At 38.0% G+C, this 20,810-nt stretch overlaps 1 protein-coding gene across 1 annotated transcript in view; it reads left to right on the forward strand.

Annotated features, from left to right (window-relative positions):
• OXCT1 (3-oxoacid CoA-transferase 1) overlaps positions 1-18,746 on the forward strand; it is a 135,701-nt gene extending 116,955 nt beyond the window's left edge. Inside the window, exons 15-17 of the mRNA XM_015067560.3 lie at positions 3,520-3,600; positions 13,675-13,776; positions 18,495-18,746. Of these exons, the coding sequence (XP_014923046.2) occupies positions 3,520-3,600; positions 13,675-13,776; positions 18,495-18,536 (225 nt within the window). The 3' untranslated portion in view covers positions 18,537-18,746. The remainder of the gene's footprint in view (positions 1-3,519; positions 3,601-13,674; positions 13,777-18,494) is intronic.
• Positions 18,747-20,810: the final 2,064 nt, after the last annotated feature.

The raw sequence follows: 20,810 nt of genomic DNA on the forward strand, positions 1-20,810 counted from the left end.
CTAACCTATTGTTGAATACTGAAATTGTGACATTCTTTAATCTCTTGCCTCTCATTTTCTCTTTTTCCTTTATCTGTGTTATGTGCTAGAGCTAAATGTGAATGGAGTCATCTAGCTACATTATTCTCACTGCAAGAATACACCCGGTGCCAGTTTCCTAGGCCAGCCGTATGGTGTGTCCCCAAAAACGTCTTGTGGTTTCATTAGTTTTGTGGGTCTCAGCAATTGGGTTTAGGCCATTTTCTGCATAATCACATGTCTAACTTCTTATAGGAACATAAGAGCTAAAGAATTCCCTGGTAGACTGTGGAACTGTCAAATAGGTTTTGTGTAAACAAATGGTAGCTAACATTTATTGAGCGCTTGCAAAGTGCTGGACACTTGGATCTCATTGAACCGTTGCGGTAGCCCCATGGGGGGAGGGCTGCTGGGGAAGCCCAGGCCCAGGAACTTTGCACAGCCCGGGAGGAGCAGAGCCAGACTTTACCCTCAGGCCCTTTGGCTCCAGCCCACACTCTTAACCATACGCTATCCTGTTTATATAGCAGATAGTCCATGAAAGGTCTCTGTTAGTCCTGTCAGTTGAAATTCCTGATTCCTCCTAAAATGGAGTCCGTTGTTCATTAAAATCCAAGTAGTTTTGCTCACACCAGATGTGGATCTTGCTCAAATAATGAGAACAAAGTAAGAGCTCCCTGCAGAAAATGTTCTTCAGAGGCCCACAGATTGCTCCCTTTGTACCCAGGCAGGCCTGGAATTCACTGTGACATGCCTTATTTGAGTTATATTCAATGTAAGGAGACCTGACAACTTTACAAGCTTGAATATTCATCATTAATTTCAGCTCCTTAATTAAGCTTCTGTGACACGTGCAAACTTCCTTTGAAACTGGGAAGGAAAGTAGAGCATTAAAAATGAAGTGAAAATGAGGTTTTATTTCTACAATTATAAATTTTCTTATACAGTAAGATCCAGAAGCATATAACTTGTTATTAAAGGCGTAATGTGTATCCATTTTGTATGTATTTGGCACTCATTTTGATTAAATTAAAATAGTAGGGTTTGTCTTTTTTTGAAATCCATCTGGGATTTCCAGTAGACCTTTCATTTTCCTCCCATTCATTTATTCAAAAAATAGTACTTTTTGTGCCATGCACTGGGTGAAGTACACTAAAGCCTTTTAATTACTGGTGCATTGGAGAGTTGAAAGTTTATTGCGAGGAACAAAATCTTTTTAATTAAACCTAGTTATCTGAAATTCCTTGCCTATGACTGTACACTAGATCTGACAGAAATTGGAGAGAGATATAAGCCAGATAGCAGGTGCTTATTTTAGTGGTAAAACAGTAAGATGTCGAAAGATGATTATGACATCATGTGTGGTGTTTTAATTTATTATTTTATTTATTTATTTATTTATTTATTTATTTATTTATTTATTCGTTTGTTTGTTTGTTTATTTTTGGTAAGAGCATGAGCCAGGGAGAAGGGCAGAGAGAGACAGAGAATCTTAAGCAGGGCTCCATGTCATGACTGTGAGATCACAACCCAAGCTGAAATCAAGAGTTGGATGCTTAACCAACTGAGCCACCATGTAGGGTGGCTTTAGGCCCCAAAAAGAATCAATAGAAGCATTTTTCCATTTTTTAGTAGAAGATCTAGAATATGATGAAGTAGCTTTCATCCTCAAGGGAAATACAAATTAGGATCCTGTTGCTTGATACTTAGAAAGGAGCTTAATGATAATTATAATCAGATCATCAGAGCTAATGTTTCAATTGTGTTTCCGTACAGGTGCCCAGAGGCCATGTCTACATTGGGATGTAGGCTGGAGGAAGGGGTATAATGGGTGAAAACCTGCTTTCCATTCTTTTTTTGAGTATAGTTGACACACAGTGTTATATTAGTTTCAGGTGTTTAGCATAGCGATTCAGCAGATTTGTACATGATGCTGTGATCCCCAGAAGGGTAGCTGCTATCTGACCCAATACATCACTGTTACAATATCATTGACGATATTCCTTGTGCCGTGTCTCTTATTCCCACGACTTACTCATTCCATAACTGGAAGCATCTATCTCCCTCTCTGTTTCACCAGCCTTGCCCAGCACACCACCCCCTCCCCTCTGGCAATCATCAGTTTTCTCTGTATTTATAGGTCTCGTTCTGTTTTCTGTTTGTTTATTCAGGTTTGTTTGTTTTTTGTATTCCACTTATGAGTAAAATGAGTAAAATATGCTGTTTGTCTTTCTCAGTCTGACTTATTTCACTTAGCATAATACTCTCTAGGTCCATTTGTGTTGTCTCAAATGGCATGATCTCATTATTTTTATGGCTGCATAATATTCCTGTGTGTGTGTGTGTGTGTGTGTGTGTGTGTGTGTGCGCGCGCGCGCGCGTGCGCCCACATCTTCCTTATCCATTCATCTATTGATGAACATTTAGGTTGCTTCCATATCTTGTAAATAAGGCTACAGTAAACATAGGGGTTCATACATCTCTCTGAATTCGTGGTTTTGTTTTCTTTGTATAAATACTCTGCTTTCTATTCTTACTCCCTTTTTATTTTATGTTTGAAGAAAGGGTACAGTAGTTAAAAGAAAAAATACAGATTTAGGACAGCTCATACATTTTACTTATGAGCAAACTGAGGCTCAGACAAACTCCAGGAACAGCAAACAGCGGTATGAGAAAGTAAATAAAACCATGATATACTATACTGCCTGGCTCAGCGATGAACAGTTTTACATGGTCATTGAGGCAGAATGGTGTAAATTCTAACCATTGAGTTAACTACAGTTTGCAGCCTGGCTCTAATGAAGAAGTGCAGATGACAATGGAGGACAGGGTTTTATAAGAGAGTTAAGTCTTCATGTACCACAATAAGAAGTTAGTACATAGTGTCTAAAATCAATTAATCAAGAAACAAATAGCATGGAACCTAGTTTGTAAAAAAGAAGAGGTAATAGGAAAATGTATAGATACAAAAGAAAATGCTAGAAAAAAAAATTGATTCCTGTTGAGAGCAGGTCCAAAAGTAAGTAAAGGAGGCTAGGCATTGGTGTTTTCATGTATGTTTTACTTTTCTAACAAAATTAATTTTAAGAAGGGTATTACACATTCGCATCTCGTACATGCTTCTTATCCTTGGTGAATAATAGTTCGTGTTTGTCGAGGAGACCATTCCCTGAAAAGGAAAAGGAAGCAGGATACTAGAAGTAAAATTTCTCTTACGTTATATATAAGGACTGAGACTTGAGAGTTTAAATTTATGACAAGGTGTTTCCCAACTAAATCATTTCTGGCTTTTGCTATCCATTTGGTATTCTCCCTAAATTATGTTAGGAACAGAAGCTATCCCCAGAAAGAAAGCAAAAGCGTGACTGTGCAAAGATTTTGAAACAGCCTGTACTTAGGAGATGCTTTCTCTGATAGTTCCTGTGTGTCCTATCATTATTCCACTTCTAAGTAAGAATTGGTCCCTAACTACTCTTTTGATGTTCCTTCTTTTTAAAACAGGGAAATACACATAAAATCATGGAGAAATGTACATTGCCACTGACTGGAAAGCAGTGCGTCAACCGCATCATTACTGAAAAGGTACAGTGCCTCTTTTCATTTCCTCTAATGTCAGCCAGCACTTTTTTTTTTATTTATAAGAATTCTTAGATTTTTTTTCATCACCCTCTAAAAGGGTATGTTGGTAGTCATAGGATTAAGTTAATCTGTGGGTAGACTGAATAGGAAAATTCGTCAATTTAATGTTTCTATATGTAGAATCCTTGACGTGCACCTCTCTGGTGTGTATACCATGCAGCATATACACAATTGCACTACTGTCCTTGGTAACTTTGGCAGTATATATAATCAAAGAGAAGTTTTATTCATCCTTTTACTTGGACTATTAACATGTCTAAGATGGATGATGTATATAAAGTTAAGAATATATTAATCATTCCTACCTTTCTTTGCTTTCCCACTCACAAGTACAAATTGTTTGATTTCATTTTAGGAAACTGTCAAAATTGGGGTTTTCATCATTTGGGTTCAAAGGCCCACAGTGAGCCAAGAAATCTATTCTGTGGTTCTTGCATGCTTTCAGCTCTTTTATAAAAAGAACTTCAGAACACATGAGCCATTTTACTGCTTTTCTAGATTTTTTCTTCTTAGATGGAAAATGTTGGTAATGGTGTGACTGAAAGCTGCTCACATCTGAGAGAAGCCTCATTGGCAGTTGTCTACAGTCATCTTTCTGACCCAGACTTGAACCTAGAATGTTGGAATGACATAATTCTCCTAAGTGAGCTAGGAGGGTGCCGTTTTCTTGATTCAGCGTCTTGATGAAACCAAAAAACAAAATTATCTGTATCAGGGTTGGTTTGTTTGGATGCTGTTCTTTTTGCAAGAGCCACAGGGACAGCATCTTGGCATTAGTCTGGTTTGCTGCCTCTCACTGAAGTGTGGTAAGAAGCACCCTAATGCAGCCCTTTGAAGTAGGTTCAGAGGTTCATAGTACTTGACAGATCCACATTTTACTTTTTAAACATTTTTTAAAATGTTTATTTATTTGGAGAGAGAGAAAGAGAGCAAATGCATGAGCGGGGGAGGGGCAGAGAGAGATGTGGAGAGAGAGAGGATCCCAAGCAGGCTCCACGCTGTCAGTGCAGAGCCTGACGCAGGGCTCAGTCTCATGAACCGTAAGATCATGACCTGAGCCGAAATCAAGAGTCAGATGTTTAACCAACTGAGCCACCTGGGGGCCCCCACATTTTAAAGAGCATTGTATTGTAAATGTTGCCTTCCCCTAGGACTGTTTATGTGGGGTTCCATAAAGATGACTTGTAGAGAATAGAAATTGGATAAAACTACAGAATATTTTATTTCACCATTCATTCCCTGAGTCTTACCGCTTCTTGAACCCCTACAAAATTGTGGTGACAGGACTTACTGAAAAGATTCTGTTACTTTGAAAATAACGACAAAGCAGTCCTCAATCTTGTTTTCTTTAATGAAGTGGTAGACCTTCTAAGGATAATTCCACCAACATTTTCCCATTGATCTTCCTCTTCTCCTAAGTAAGCCCTCTCCCCCATCCCCACTACATGTGCTCTCTGGGCTAGTTCTTACCAGTTCACTGCTCTTAGCTGCAATACGTTCCACTCGACTCTGCCTCCCCAAATCCTATCCATCCTTTAGGCCTCATGCAATTTTCCTCTTGATCACGAAGAGGTTTCTGGCCATCTTCGCACTCCTGCCTGTGCCTCATCCTCAGTCGTGCACCATTCATTTGGACACCTGTCATCTCATACCTACATTTCCTTATGATATAACAGACTATTATTTAACTTTACTGCCATTTATAAAAACTTGTATCTATCCTTTCGCCCCGTTCACATTGTTGTCTTATACATTTATTCATTTAATAAGGATTTTGCGAGCATCTTGTCTGAACTAGAGTATTACCAGCAGTGTGCTACAGAAAAGAGATCAGTCTCCGCCCCCAGGGAGCACATTCAGGAGGGCTGGACAGCGTGCATCTGGCAGTACCCGAGGCTAGGGTAATAAATGTGAGAAGAGCCATGCCAGATGAGGAGTTAGGAACACAGGAGACAGGAAGTCTGCCTAACAACCTGGGGAGAGTGTCAGGAGAGGTTCGAATGGTATCAAATACAGACTTGTAATGGGTTTTGCAAGGCATTTCACAGACTCTACCTTTTCTCCTCCAATCTCAGTTTCTCTCTTTCCACTTTTAAATTCTCCCCACTTCATCTGTTAAAATGCTGTGAATGGTGTTGCCTTCCCTACCCTCCATGTTCTTCTGGGACTCTGCACATCTTGTTTCCCTCCCTAGAATGTTCTTCTCACCCTTCCCATCTAGCTAATTCCTGCTCATTTTTTTTTATGTCTCAACTATATGTTTCTTTCTTTGGCAAGTCTTTCCTTTCTCTCCACAAGTCTTCTGGGTGCTTCCCTGAATCCTAGTACGTACCCTGATTCAGCACTGACCACTGTATTGAAATAACCTCTCAGCTCTGCCTGTCTCACTCGTCAATGTTTATCCAGTACTTTGCATGATGTTTGCTCATACGCAGCGAATGCTTGTTGAATAAATGTAGTACACTTCTCTTGATGGAGAAAATTGATAGATTCAGTGATGAGTCTTGAAAGGTAAGTAGGAGTTTTACAAGTTAGAATAAGACCAAAGAGGCCCTTCTGGGCTAAGGAAAGGAAATAGGCAGAGTTGTGGAGCTATTAAGAATAAACAGCCAACCCAAGGACCTGCCAGCGGAGCAATGTAGAGTGAGGGCAGGACTGGACTCTGAAGGTTACAGTTGAAAAGACAGTGAAGGGCTAAATTGTAAAGGAATGTGAGCACCTTGTTAAGAAATTTGAGTTTTATCTGGAAGGCAGTTGGGAGCCCTTCAATGATTTTATTTTTTATTTTTAGACTTTTTTTTGATTTTATTTTTTTTAATTTACATCCAAATTAGTTAGCATATAGTGCAACAATGATTTCAGGAGTACATTCCTTAATTCCCCTTACCCATTTACCACATCCCCCCACCCACAACCCCTCCAGTAACCCTCTGTTTGTTCTACAAATTTAAGAGCCTCTTATGTTTTGTCCCCCTCCTGGTTTTTATATTATTTTTCTTTCCCTTCCCTTTATGTTCATCTGTTTTGTCTCTTAAAGTCCTCATATGAGTGAAGTCATATGATATTTGTCTTTCTCTGACTAATTTCGCTTAGCATAATACCCTCCAGTTCCATCCACATAGTTGCAAATGGCAAGATTTCATTCTTTTTGATTGCCAGGTAATACTCCATTGTGTATATATACCACATCTTCTTTATCCATTCATCCATCGATGGCCATTTGGGCTCTTTCCAAACTTTGGCTATTGTTTGATAGTGCTGCTAGAAACATGGGGGTGCATGTACCCTTTCGAAACAGCACACCTGTATCCCTTGCATAAATACCTAGTAGTGCAATTGCTGGGTCACAGGGTAGTTCTATTTTTAATTTTTTGAGGAACCTCCATACTGTGTTCCAGAGTGGCTGCACCAGCTTGCGTTGCCACCAACAATGTAAAAGAGATCCTCTTTCTCCACATCCTCGCCAACATCTGTTGTTGCCTGAGTTGGTAAGGTTAGCCATTCTGACAGGTGTAAGGTGGTATCTCATTGTAGTTTTGATTTGTATTTCCCTGATGATGAATGATGTTGTGCATTTTTTCATGTGTCAGTTGGCCTTCTGGATGTCTTCTTTGGAGAGGTGTCTATTCATGTCTTTTGCCCATTTCTTCACTGGATTAGTTGTTTTTTGGGTGTTGAGTTTGATAAGTTCTTTATAGATTTTGGATACTAACCCTTTATCAGATACGTCATTTGCAAATATCTTTTCCCATTCTGTCAGTTGCCTTTTAGTTTTGCTGATTGTTTCCTTCACTGTGCAGAAGATTTTTATTTTGATGAGGTCCCAGTAGTTCATTTTTGGTTTTGTTTCCCTTGCCTCCAGAGACGTGTTGAGTAAGAAGTTGCTGAGGGCAAGATCAAAGAGGTTTTAGCCTGCTTTCTCCTCGAGGATTTTGATGGCTTCCTGTCTTACATTGAAGTCTTTCATCCATTTTGGGTTTATTTTTGTGTATGGTGTAAGAAAGTGGTCCAGGTTCATTCTTCTGCATGTCGCTGTCCAGTTTTCCCAGCACCACTTGCTGAAGAGACTGTCTTTATTCCATTGGATATTCATTCCTGCTTTGTCAAAGATGAGTTGGCCATACGTTTGTGGGTCCATGTCTGGGTTCTCTATTCTGTTCCATTGATCTGAGTGTCTGTTCTTGTGCCAGTACCATACTGTCTTGATGATTATAGCTTTGTAATATAGCTTGAAGTCTGGGATTGTGATGCCTCCTGCTTTGGTTTTCTTTTTCAAGATTGCTTTGGCTATTCGGGGTCTTTTTGGTTCCATAAAATTTTAGGATTGTTTGTTCTAGCTCTGTGAAGAATGCTGGTGTTATTTTGATAGGGATTGCGTTGACTATGTAGATTGCTTTGGGTAGTGTCGACATTTTAACAATATCTGTTCTTCCTATCCAGGAACATGAAATCTTTGTCCTTTTTTTTTTTTTTTTTGTCTTCTTCAATTTCTTTCATAAGCTGTCTGTAGTTTTCAGCGTATAGATTTTTCACCTCTTTGGTTAGATTTATTCCTAGGTATTTTATGGTTTTTCGTGCAACTGTAAATGGGATCGAGTCCTTGATTTCTCTTTCTGTTGCTTCATTGTTGGTGAATAGGAATGCAGCCGATTTCTGTGCATTGATTTTATATCCTGCAACTTTGCTGAATTCATGAATCAGTTCTAGCAGTTTTTTGGTGGAATCTTTTGGGTTTTCCATATAGAGTATCATGTCACCTTTGAAGAGTGAAAGTTTGACCTCCTCCTGGCCGATTTGGTTGCCTTTTATTTCTTTGTGTTGTCTGATTGCAGAGAGTAAGACTTCCAATATTAAGTTGAATAACAGTGGCGAGAGTGGACATCCCTGTCTTGTTCCTGACCTTAGGGGGAAAGCTCTCAGTTTTTCCCCATTGAGGATGATATTAACATTGGGTCGTTCATATATGGCTTTTATGATCTTGAGGTATGAACCTTCTATTCCCTACTTTCTTGAGGGTTTTTATTAAGAAAGGATGCTGTATTTTGTCAAATGCTTTCTCTGCATCTATTGAGAGGATCATATGGTTCTTGTCTTTTCTTTTATTGATGTGATGAATCACATTAATTGTTTTGTGGATATTGAACCAGCCCTGCATCCCAGGTATAAATCCCACTTGGTCGTGGTGAATAATTTTTTTAATGTATTGTTGGAGCCGGTTGGCTAATATCTTGTTGAGGATTTTTGCATCCATGTTCATCAGAGAAATTGGTCTATAGTTCTCCTTTTTAGTGGAGTCTCTGTCTGGTTTTCGAATCGAGGTAATGCTGGCCTCATAGGAAGAGTTTGGAAGTTTTCCTTCCATTTCTGTTTTTTGGAACAGCTTCAAGAGGATAGGTGTTAACTCTTCCTTAAATGTTTAGTAGAATTCCCCTGGAAGGCCATCTTGTTTGGGGGAGATTTTTGATTACTAATTCGATTTCTTGACTGTTATGGGTCTGTTCAAATTTTCTATTTCTTCCTGTTTCAGTTTTGGTAGTGTATACATTTCTAGGAATTTGTCCATTTCTTTCAGATTGCCCATTTTATTGGCGTATCATTGGTCATAATATTCTCTTATTATTGTTTGTATTTCTGCTGTATTGGTTGTGATCTCTCCTCTTTCATTCTTGATTTTTTTATTTAGATCCTTTCCTTTTTCTTTTTGATCAAACTGGCTAGTGGTTTATCAATTTTGTTAATTCTTTCAAAGAACCAGTTTCTGGTTTCATTGATCTATTCTACTGTTTTTTTTGGTTTCGATAGCATTAATTTCTTCTCTAATCTTTATTATCTCCTGTCTTCTGCTGGTTTTGGGTTTTAATTGATGTTCTTTTTCCAGCTCCTTAAGGTGTAAGGTTAGGTTGTGTATCTGAGATCTTTTCTTCCTTCTTTAGGAAGGCCTGGATTGCCATATACTTTCCTCTTATGACTGCCTTTGCTGCGTCCCAGAGGTTTTGGATTGTGGTGTTATCATTTTCATTGGCTTCCGTATACTTTTTAATTTCTTCTTTAACTTCTTGGTTGGCCCATTCATTCCTTAGTAGGAATGAATTCATTCCTTAGTAGGATGTTCTTTACTCTCCCAGTATGTGTTACCTTTCCAAATTTTTTCTTGTGGTTGATTTCAGGTTTCATAGCATTGTGGTCTGAAAATATGCATGGTATGATCTCGATCTTTTTGTACTTGCTGAGGGCTGATTTGTGTCCCAGTATGTGGTCTATTCTGGAGAATGTTCGATGTGCACTGGAGTAGAATGTATATTCTGCTGCTTTAGGATGAAATGCTCCAAATATATCTGTTAAATCCATCTGGTCCAGTGTGTCATTCAAAGCCATTGTTTCCTTGTTGATTTTTTGATTAGATCATCTGTCCGTTGCTGTGAGTGGGGAGTTGAAGTCTCCTACTATTATAGTATTACTATCAATGAGTTTCTTTATGTTTGTGATTAATTGATTTCTATATTTGGGTGCTCTCACATTTGGTGCATAAATGTTTACAATTATTAGTTCTTCTTGGTGGATAGACCCGTTAATTATGATATAATGCCCTGCTTCATCTCTTGATACAGTCTTTATTTTAAAGTCTAGATTGTCTGATATAAGTATGGCTACTCTGGGTTTCTTTTGTTGACCATTAGCATGATAGATGGTTCTCCATCCCCTTACTTTCAATCTGAAGGTGTCTTTAGGTCTAAAGTGGGTCTCTTGTAAACAGCATATAGATGGATCTTGTTTTCTTATCCATTCTGTTACCCTATGTCTTTTGATTGGAGCATTGGGTCCATTGACATTTAGAGTGAGTACTGAAAGATATGAATTTATTGCCATTATGTTGCTTGTAGAAGCCCTTCAATGATTTTAGATGGATTAGATTTGCATGTTAGAAAGAATGCTGTAGCTTTTATGCAGAGTAGGGGGAGAAGAGATGAGACAGAGTTCAGTTAGAAGATTCGTTCAGTGATTTAGGCCAGAAGCGTCACGGTTCTAAACCACAGGTTAGAAGGAGAGATTCGAGAGACCCAGATGGACTCAACCTAGCTAGATGATGAATTGGACAAGGCTGCTAAGACAGAGGTGCTTCCTAAGTTTTCCTAATGAAGCCCAGACGGTAGGAAGAGACAGGGAGGAGCGGTGGGAGGCAGTAAAAGATTGGGTTCAGCTTTGACACACCCAGTTTGATATTCTTGAACATGTTAACATCCTGAACGTCCAGTCAGATTTCTGATAAACAGAGATGTGGATGTGGAGCTCAGAAGGAAAGTCAGTATTGGACCAAACTTGTGGAAGTCATTAACCTAGCAAAGGATAATTGAAGCCTTTAGCGTAGATGACATTGGATAGATAAAAATGGGCAAAGGGAAAGACAGCTGTGGGAACCCCGAGGAAGGGAACGGTGCACATTTACCCCTGTGGCTCTGTACATAGTAGGTGCTCTAATGCATATTTGTTGAATGACTGAATGAGAATGCGGTGCCATTAGGGCAATAAATGTGTTCAGCCTGCCATTGCAGATATGCCCCTAGAATTCCATTTTCAACTTCTAAAGAAATTCCATTAGTTTGTCTTTTGAAAGAGGCTTTGGAGATTTTTGACCCTGATTTCCTAGTTTTGTACTGCTAGAATGAGGTTATGAAAGATGCTTTCTTCGCCAGCAGCTGGGCTATGATTAACTGCTTTATCTATAATGTGGTCTCCATTTTTATCAAGGTTTTGTTTATACTTTATACTGCTAAATGGAAATCTTCCTAAATATTTCAAAAGTAAATTTCCTTCATTTTAATAATAGATGCTTGGCTTTCTAGTATATGACCTTGAGAGCTAATTAGAGTTTGATAAAGGTGTTAAAAGTTTTCTAAAAGCAGTAAGTAGATTTGCCGTAGATTTTCTCTCCCTGATCACTGAAGGCTTATATTCATGACACTACAGTTATCTTTTCCCCAAATCCCTTCCCTTCCTGTTCTTAATAATATAATCTAGAGACTCTTTTTTTTTTAATTTGTTTTATTTTGATAAATTTACAGTTGTTCATAATGCAGGGAAAAGAAAATCAGTATGAATAATGCTCCAGACACATTTTCTACAAAGCAAAAGTGTCCATTAAAAAAATTTTTTTTAATTGTCATTTTGGAATTAAATAAGCTAATGTAGCATACAGACATTCCTAAATGACCATTTTCTTCCTTCTCAAAACACATATTTTTACTGAAAAAACAGGTTTTTTTATTTTTTAGGAACATAAAAATGTGCAAACAAAAAGGAACTTTTCTGGAATATTTCCTCTAAAATTTAAATCATCTTTTCCAGTAAAATCAACCAGGTAATCTGTAAATTCATCAAACATAAACATAGAATTCAGGTATCATGTCCTCTTAATGTTTTGCTCAAGGGGGAAAAATCAGTTAACGGGAGACTAATAACCGTTTTAGGGCTTTGATTTGAGTTCACACACAAGTGACAATAAGTTAAGCTATTAAGGAGAAAGAACATGCATGTATACGGTGCCCCTGTTATGCCTCAGGCATGATGCCAGGTGCCCAGATAATGTTTGTTATATTTGTCCTGTATAACAATCTTGGGAAGTAGGGTTTTTTGATATCCATGTACACATGCAAAGGCAGGTTCACCAAAGATCACTTAGCTAGTGTGTGGCAGAGCCGAAATTCCAGTCCAGCTCGAAAGCCAGGGTTCTTTCCTCTACAGGTTGCTGTGTCTTCATATTAGCCTCCTATCCACAAGAGTGTTTAAAATGAAAATTTTGGGTTTGAGTTCCAAACTAGCTGAAAATAAAGATCAGCTTGTGAATAATAGTTGAATGTAAGGTAAACCTGGAAGAGGGGAAGGATATGAGGAGCATAATTTTTAAGTCAGAGAGAGAGGAAACTAGTAGTGAAAGCCAAGAGAGGGAACAGTGCCTTTTGCTTGTAGATCCAGCAAGTGAAAGAGGGAAGCAGTTTTGGGCTCTTATAGTTAGAGCTGCCCATCCATAGACCATCTAATCTGCCTTGAGACAAGTGAGCCTCCTGGCATCGGAAGCCTCTCAGCAAAGCTGACCATCTCAGAAGAATGGAAGAATTCCTGAGCGGGAGGTTATATTAAATGACTTTGTCAGTCCCTTCCACTCAGGTTGTCATATTGCTAAGTGTAACAAATGGCAGGTATCCTAAGTCAGGTACAACAAGTTGAGTCTTCGTGCTGAGGTCATACTGTACCAATGGGCATTACCATCACCTGGCATTACCAACCACAATGTTGTAAAGAAACATTAAGGTGAGGTTAGCCTTCTCATGCTTGTCCTAAACACGAGCATCTTCATTTGATTTTCATACCAAGGCGGAGATTCTCATGCTGTCCTCTTGGACCTGTGTGTCTTTGCAGGACTTAAAAGGGAAAGTTGTAATATTTACCTGGGCGGGGGGGGGGGGGTCTTTCAGGATCAGGACAGCTATCCCTTTGTAATTACTCATAACCACTTCGAAGTGCTTTCTTTTATTTCCTGTAACTCTTTACCTAGCAGCATTGATCAGCTCTCCCCCACCATCCTTGTACATTCACCTTCCAAATATCTTCTCCCTCCCTCTCTTTCTTCATTCCTTTTTTCCTTCAAATCATCATTATTCTTCTAACTGAAATTTTGACCAGAAGTGTTAGACCTAACTAAAGGAAAGTAGTTAAACAAAACAAAACAAAACAAACAAAAACCCAAAACTGGTTACAGTAGTAGCATGTGCCATCAGTAGTCAACATTCATTTATCTTCTGACATCAACAGTGCTCCACAACTAATTGCCGATTAGAGAGCTGGCATTTATTCTCACCAAAATATAACCATTAGAGTTGACACTTTCTCATTGCTGATTTTCAGAGTCTTTTGTCCTCGGTCTTGTCTCTCCTTTAAGGACTTGAGAGGTTGTTTCTGTTTTGTGTTGTAAAATAATTACTGTGATGGAAATTGTCATTGTCGTTTTCTTGATTCCGACAGGCTGTGTTTGACGTGGACAACAAGAAAGGACTGACTCTGATTGAACTCTGGGAAGGCCTGACCGTGGATGACATCAAAAAGAGCACTGGGTGTGATTTTGCAGTAAGTGTTTCTGTGAATAAATCCAGCCACTTGTCCTATATCATGAGCTTGATTAATGGGTGTTTACAGGACATGAACCATTAATTTGTGATCATTTTTGGAGTTGACCTTTACAGAGAACAGGAGTGAAGGGAAGGGTGCCTCCAGATGAGAGCAGGTGGGAGCAGGAACGGGCTCTGACTCACGGCCACCCTTTGGCTCAGGAGTCAGAAGCAGGAGGGGGAGGAACCACCAGGGACTGCTGGAAACAGAAGGTGGAGCTTGAACACAAAGCTACTTTCTGTAAAGTCCCTTGCAAATCTTCTGTTCTTGGGTTACCTATCAGAGCTGTGGCTAGACTACGTTAACTCCAAGATGTGAGCCACACATGGAGAAATGATGCTCCCTTATTTTTAAATCCACCTATGACTTAGGGCTTTCTCTTTTATTAACTTCGATGCTTGATTATTCCATCCATTGAACATGTTGGAACGTTGAGCTCTGACACTGAGTTACGGTCACAAAATAGGTATACCCTGCATTTAAAGAAAAACGTAGTGCATAAAAACTCAGACTTACAAAGCACATAATACACCAGAGGAGTGTAATTAAAGAAATCCCAAATCACTTTTCAAAACAAAAAAAATAATATTATAATATAGTCACCCTTTAATGTAAGTGCTTGTTCATAAATCACTGATCACCCATCTAATGGGGGTCGAGAGGATGGTTCAGTCTGTTTGCAGTTAATCAAAATAAAGGAGAAATGTCTCTGAAAAGCTGAAGGAAAAGAATTTTCTTTTCACATACATTTTAAGAAGGGATTTACTAGTTAAAATGAAATACAGTTATAATGGGGAAGAAATGTTGCAGCTACCCATCCTGGGGAAAGTAATTTAACAAAACCTATTTGATAAATCAGGCATATATTTCATACGCTTCTTCCTAAGGTACTACATGCTTGGCTGGTACCTGTTAATGCATAACAAATTTCTATAAAAACAATTTTGCTGCATAATTCATTATCCACATATAACTTTTTATGGTACTGTCTGAGGGTCTTTGTCTATTAACCTTTTTTGAATTTGCCTTTGGAAAAAAGAAGTCTGTCAGCAATACCTAGCACAAAAAAACCAAAAAACAACAACAACAAAAATACCCACATTTTTAATTAGCTTTTTAGTAACCTTAGGGAGAATAAATGAGATCTGCTTATACTTTTCACTGTTTAGAATCCCTTACTTCAGTGGTAAAAGCAAATAATTCTTCTTACCTATCAGCTGTTCTTTGTATTTTTTCCCCATTGTGGGTAAGTTAACCTCTTCTTCAGGTAATATTTTCGAATCCACATGATTTTCATTTCTTTGCCACGAAAGAGGATATACAAAGAAAGGGCCCTTGTTGTTATCTGCTTTTTTTTTTTCCATTTATGTAGTTAAGTCAGGATGAAAAAGGTGTTTTAGTGTTTTTGCTTTTTGCTTTTGCTTTTTGCTTTTTGTTTTTAAGTGCTAGTTTCCCTGTGTTGATGCACTGAAAAATATCTCTGTGGTTTCTTATTTAACACCATATCACCCTCTTTCTCTTTTGACATTGACATGTAATCTTATTTCCTCCAAATTAGGCTATTGAGATAAGATGTGAATTTGCATATTAGTGTTGTTGTGAAAATGAAAAGGTGTGTAGTATCAGCTGAACCATCTCAACAAAAGAGCTAGCTTTTGAGGATCTGATGATCAGTGGCATCTCTTCAGACCCTGATGGGTGAAATCACATGTAGCAGATTGTTTTTCTGTAATGCTAGGGACTAGAATGCTCTAATTAATATGTTCTGTGTAATAGCTGGGTTATCAATAAAATACATACAATAATAAAATTATATTGAGGGTAACATTTCTTTATTTGATCATTCAAATTAAATTAATAATTAAATAATTCAAATTCAAATTTGATAATTCAAATAAAGTGTTTCACATCATAATTTAGAAGATATTCCATGTGGTTATTAATGGATAGGTACCATTTTACTCTCTATAACTTTATACAAGTTAGTCAAAATTCCTTTTTGAGAAAAGGCCCACTCAGTCTTCAATGTATACCTGGAAATAAACATTTTAGAAGGGAATAGTTAGACAACCAAGTTGTTGCATAATAAAGAAAAAAGGGTGAAAACCTAGGTCTGAGTAATTTTGAAAATGTGTTGGCTAACAATTTTCTCCTATTAAAGCTGTGACAAGCTAATGAAAATGTCAGATTCCTGTATTTCACTCAGTGTGTTCCTGCCAGTTACTTGATGGGCCAAAGTAGAAAGAAAAGGGAAAAGTGATATGCCATCACTTAAATTGCATTATCTCCGAAGTCTCTTTTTCCACTGAGTAGTTAATTCAAATGGTTATTCATTTCTCTCTTTTCTAATGCATGCTTGTGTTACATAAAATATTTTTTTCTTTACCATATATGTCTGTGGACCTTTTTTGAAACAACATTATTTCCTTCTGTTTTTATTTTTTTAATTAGATTTAAGAAAAATTGAATCCATATTTGAAAATCACATGGTAAAATAAACTTACAGAGGTAAAATAAACTTCCAGTCAACCATGATTATTTATTGAACGCCCATTTGTGTCCCACATTGAGCTATGAAATGTGAATAAAATAGAACAAATTGGTGTAGTGCCTACTCCCAAGGGTCTTGGTCTTATTCTACAGGCAGGACTACATCTAAACCACCATGGGCAAAAATTAAGTAAGAATACAGCTTATTTATATGTTTGCAGTGAAATTTGGAAGAGGCCAGGTGTACATATTCTTTGCTAAGTTGAATAAATTTATACTCCGTATCTATTATGAACTGGCATTATACCAGAATTAAATTGTATACCATTGGGATTTCAATGGACTGGGAAAACAAATTGTTGGCTTATATTCTACACCTAAATCATATAGTCTTGTGTTACCTGTAGATCACCTTGGCAGGATGATCTGCTTCAGCCTGCATGGGCTTAAAATGTTGATGAGACTGAGCAAGAACAGGATGAAAAATGGTGATTTAGTAGGTGTTTTTCATTACAAAAATAGGCGGGCCAAGTCAGTCTACATAAAGCTTCATCTCTTTCTTTCTTCATATAAGTCAGAGTCCACATCGAGGATATAAATGACATTAAGAGCTCAAAATAGGGTCAGTATGCCAAGGAAAGTGATCAGATGTTTAGGTTATAAAATTAAGGTGTCCAGTTTCCTTTTAAAGGAAATGCTATAAAGCATCTATTGGAAATGATCTGTTTCCCGAAAAATAGAGTTTCATTTCATTAAATTATTTCTACAGATGCTCTGTTGTTTAAAAAAAGAAAATGGGTTGTTTGTGAGACACACTTTCTAAATACTCAGAGCCCATATGTCTTTTGTTCTTTTCAGTAGAGTTGAAGATCTATGCACATGTGGGCTGTGATTTTTGACTATTTATTATATGTCTATTATTTTGTCTATTATTATATATCTGCTCTTGGAACTGGCAGGTCTGAATGAGCTGTCATTTATTTTAAGCTGTATACCAAGCCATACCGATCCTTTTTACTCTGATCGTGTCATTCTTTTAGTAGAAAAATGGAAAAGGGGGCATTAGCTCTTGACATTGTGAAGAGCTAATACAGAAACAATTTATAAATGAACTAAAAATATTTAACCTCATCAAAGCCAAATAATTGTCTACTCCTATTGTTAATACTGTTTTAACCTCTATTAAAACCTTTCTTCTAATTCTTTAAGGCTTATTTAATCCATTTATTCATTCATTTTTTCATTAATTTAACAAAATATTAACTGTTTATTCTGGAAGGCTAGGCCCACTTCAATCGCTTCATTCTTGAAGAGCTCAAAAATCATCTAGGTTTTAATATGCCCCCACTGTGCTTTCCATGGGGACTGTTACTTAATAGGACTCCATGGATATTTGCCAGACTGAATGAAGACATCTGAACCTGACATTGCCTTGAAAGATCAGTCAAAATTAAGCCAAATCACTTACATTTAACTTTATTCTTCCACCAGCTCTACCATTAAATGTAGACCTGTCCTCATTTTTCTCTGCTTCAAGTCTTCTAGGAATGCATGTATTGTTCTGTATATTGAACATAAACCTAGTCAACATTTAATATTTTTAATGCTATTACCTCCTTTTTAAAAATAACTTGGAGTCTTTTTACTGCCTTCATATCATTTGCATTCTGATTATGATATTTCTGATAAAATTCATCATCGATCATGTATCTCTTCATTAATATGGGCCCAGTTAATCCAAAGACTACATTGTGTCAACGAAATTGGGAATTGACTAGACTTATTTTGAGCATTCTGAGACTTGTGCCTTACTCTGTGTCTCTGTTTTGGGTACTCTCAGAGGCATCAATCTCAGAGCTCAGTGATCCATTCCGAGAGCTTGGTTTTCTGGACCCTTTTCGTCTCTGTCTGTTCCTCCACCCTCTTGCTGTTGCCAGTCTTACTGATGCTTAATTTAGGAACTGTAATGTGCAAGAAGGTTGAGAACTATATACCCACAACGTAAACAGGAAAGCGTTTTCTGTCTCGTTGGTTTAGAATGGAAAATAATGAGAAGACTCTAGGTGATGTCTGTGGCAAGGCCGTTTGTTGCCAACATTATTCAGGTTTGGAAATTCAGAAAAGAGATGTTGATGCCATGAGGTTTTGTACAATTTGGTCATTTTTTCTTCTCTTTCTTTTACCAGGTTTCACCAAAACTCATACCAATGCAGCAGATCACAACTTGAAATGTGGAATAGACATTTCTCCCAGGTTGTGTGTTTCTCATTTTAACCACATAGGATTTCATTGAAAGGACATCAGTAATCATAATTGTATATCTAAGAAGCAGTTTTGACTAGTTTTCTTCCAGCATTTTACACTGTAGCAGCCATGTAGTCTTTATTCTCTCTAGTGTGCTATAAAGTTTTAATGAAAGACAAATATATATATATATATATATAATATAAATGATTATCTTACTTGTTTTATGATTGCTTTGAAGGCTTATCTTTACAATTGGTGCTCACATTGGATTTATCTTTACCTTTTGTGATCTGTATACAAAATTGTACCAAGATGGGCCCTTAGGAAGACTTTCACTGATGTGCTGTCCCTCCCAACTAAATCATGACGTATAGAAAACAAGAATGAGGGAGATAAAGAACTCCACCCAGAGTATACCCAAGGCAGCATTGCACTAGTGCTGAATGATAACATCTGTGTGAATTTTGAGTAGGAGAAATGCTGTCTTAATGATTATGTTTTTCTTTTGGCCTCCTCTGACTTTTCTTTTAGAGCCTCTGATTTTGTGATTGCATCTTGTTTCCCTAAAGCATCCCTTCTCCTCCCACACTTTCTACAACTAAATCGATGTTCAGTAAGGCAAACAGGAACATTTCTGTGTGGGAGAAGTAACTGGTTCATGGGAGAGACCAGAGTGTGTAGGGTCTGCTGGTGCTGATGTCTCACCAACAAGTTGCCTTTATAAACCAAGCAACCATTTGTGCTTTGCCAAAGACGAAGGTTTATTATGAGAAGAGGGCTATAAACCTAACTGATCTAGTCAGTTTTCTCGTTTTAAAATAATGCAGTATTTCTGTGTATCCAGAGGGGTCCTTAAGAGGCTTTCTCTATGTGATTGAGGTACAGTGGGCTACTCCTTCAAGACTTCCTTTTAAGCCACAAGGGGCTATGGGATAATTTATCATGAATCCTGTCACAGTGACAACAGAGTTTAAAATATTTTTTTCTTTCTTTTCAGGATCTCTTATTTTTGTTCAGAAAAACTTATTTTTTTTTTATTTTTAATGTTTATTTCTGAGAGAGAATGAGAGAGAGACAGAGAGAGAGAGAGCACACAAGCAGAGGAGGGGCAGAGAGAGGGAGACACAGAATCCAAAGCAGCTCCAGGCTCTGAGCTCTCATCACAGAGCCTGACATGAAGCTCGAGCTCACGAACCGTGAGATCATGACCTGAGCCAAATTCGGATGCTCAATTGACTGAGTCACCCAGGCACCCCTGTTCAGAAAAGTTTCTAAATATTGAATGCCTTTTTCTACAGAGCACTATTCTTTCTTCTGCCAAGGCTACTTCCTTGAACAAACTACTTTTAATTCAGCTTTATCCAAATAAAGGAAATACTGATAAGTAAATCTAGGATTTGAAGAGCAGGGAACTTTGAGTGTTAGAAAATAAACATGGTAGGGGTGCCTGGGTGGCTCAGTCAGTTAAGCATCTGACTCTAGATTTCAGCTCAGGTCTTGATCTCGCAGTTCATCAGATCAAGCCCCACGTGGGGCTCTGTGCTGACAGCATGGAACCTGCTTAGGAATCTCTCTCGTCTCTCTCTGCCCCTCTCCTGATCACATATGTGTGTCTGTGCGCATGCATGCTCGCTCTCTCTCTCTCTCTCTCTCTCTCTCTCCCTCCCTCTCTCTCCCCCTCTCAGATAAACGTAAGAAAAGAAAAGAAACATGGTAGAGTGGGTTTTGTAAGGAACTTTTCCTCAGAAGTATCCTCCCTACCAAATAGTCACCCTGTGGGCATCCCAGGCATCCTAGGTATCAAATGGGAGAAATAGACCAGGTACCCTGAAGACAGGTCAGACAGCTGTTCTCCAGGCAGATGTAGGCATAGTACAGTGCAATATATCATTCCTCTGGCACCAGATATATATAGGAACTGATGTGTATTTTTAGGTGATAGTTAGCATCGAAGCTCCCTTTCTGTTTAGGTACAACTACAATTGTGTCATGTATGGTATTAGAGGAGAGAGGCTTTTTTTTGTATCATGCTCTCTATCTAAAAGAGTCTTGCTGGCTGCGGGATTGAAAGCATACTGTCCCAATAGTGGTAAAAAGGCCTCTTCTTGGAATTTGTGAGGTCCAGAGAATAATACATATCTTAGAATTATAATTTGGTAAAATGTATGTTATTGACAGTTGCTATATTTGCAGGCTTAGTTGCTTATTATTCTATTTCATTACTTTAAGATAATGTGATTCTAAGAGTGCCCCCA

The sequence above is a fragment of the Acinonyx jubatus genome, chromosome A1 (genome assembly GCF_027475565.1).
Source record: "Acinonyx jubatus isolate Ajub_Pintada_27869175 chromosome A1, VMU_Ajub_asm_v1.0, whole genome shotgun sequence".
NCBI classification, from domain to species: Eukaryota; Metazoa; Chordata; class Mammalia; order Carnivora; family Felidae; genus Acinonyx; species Acinonyx jubatus.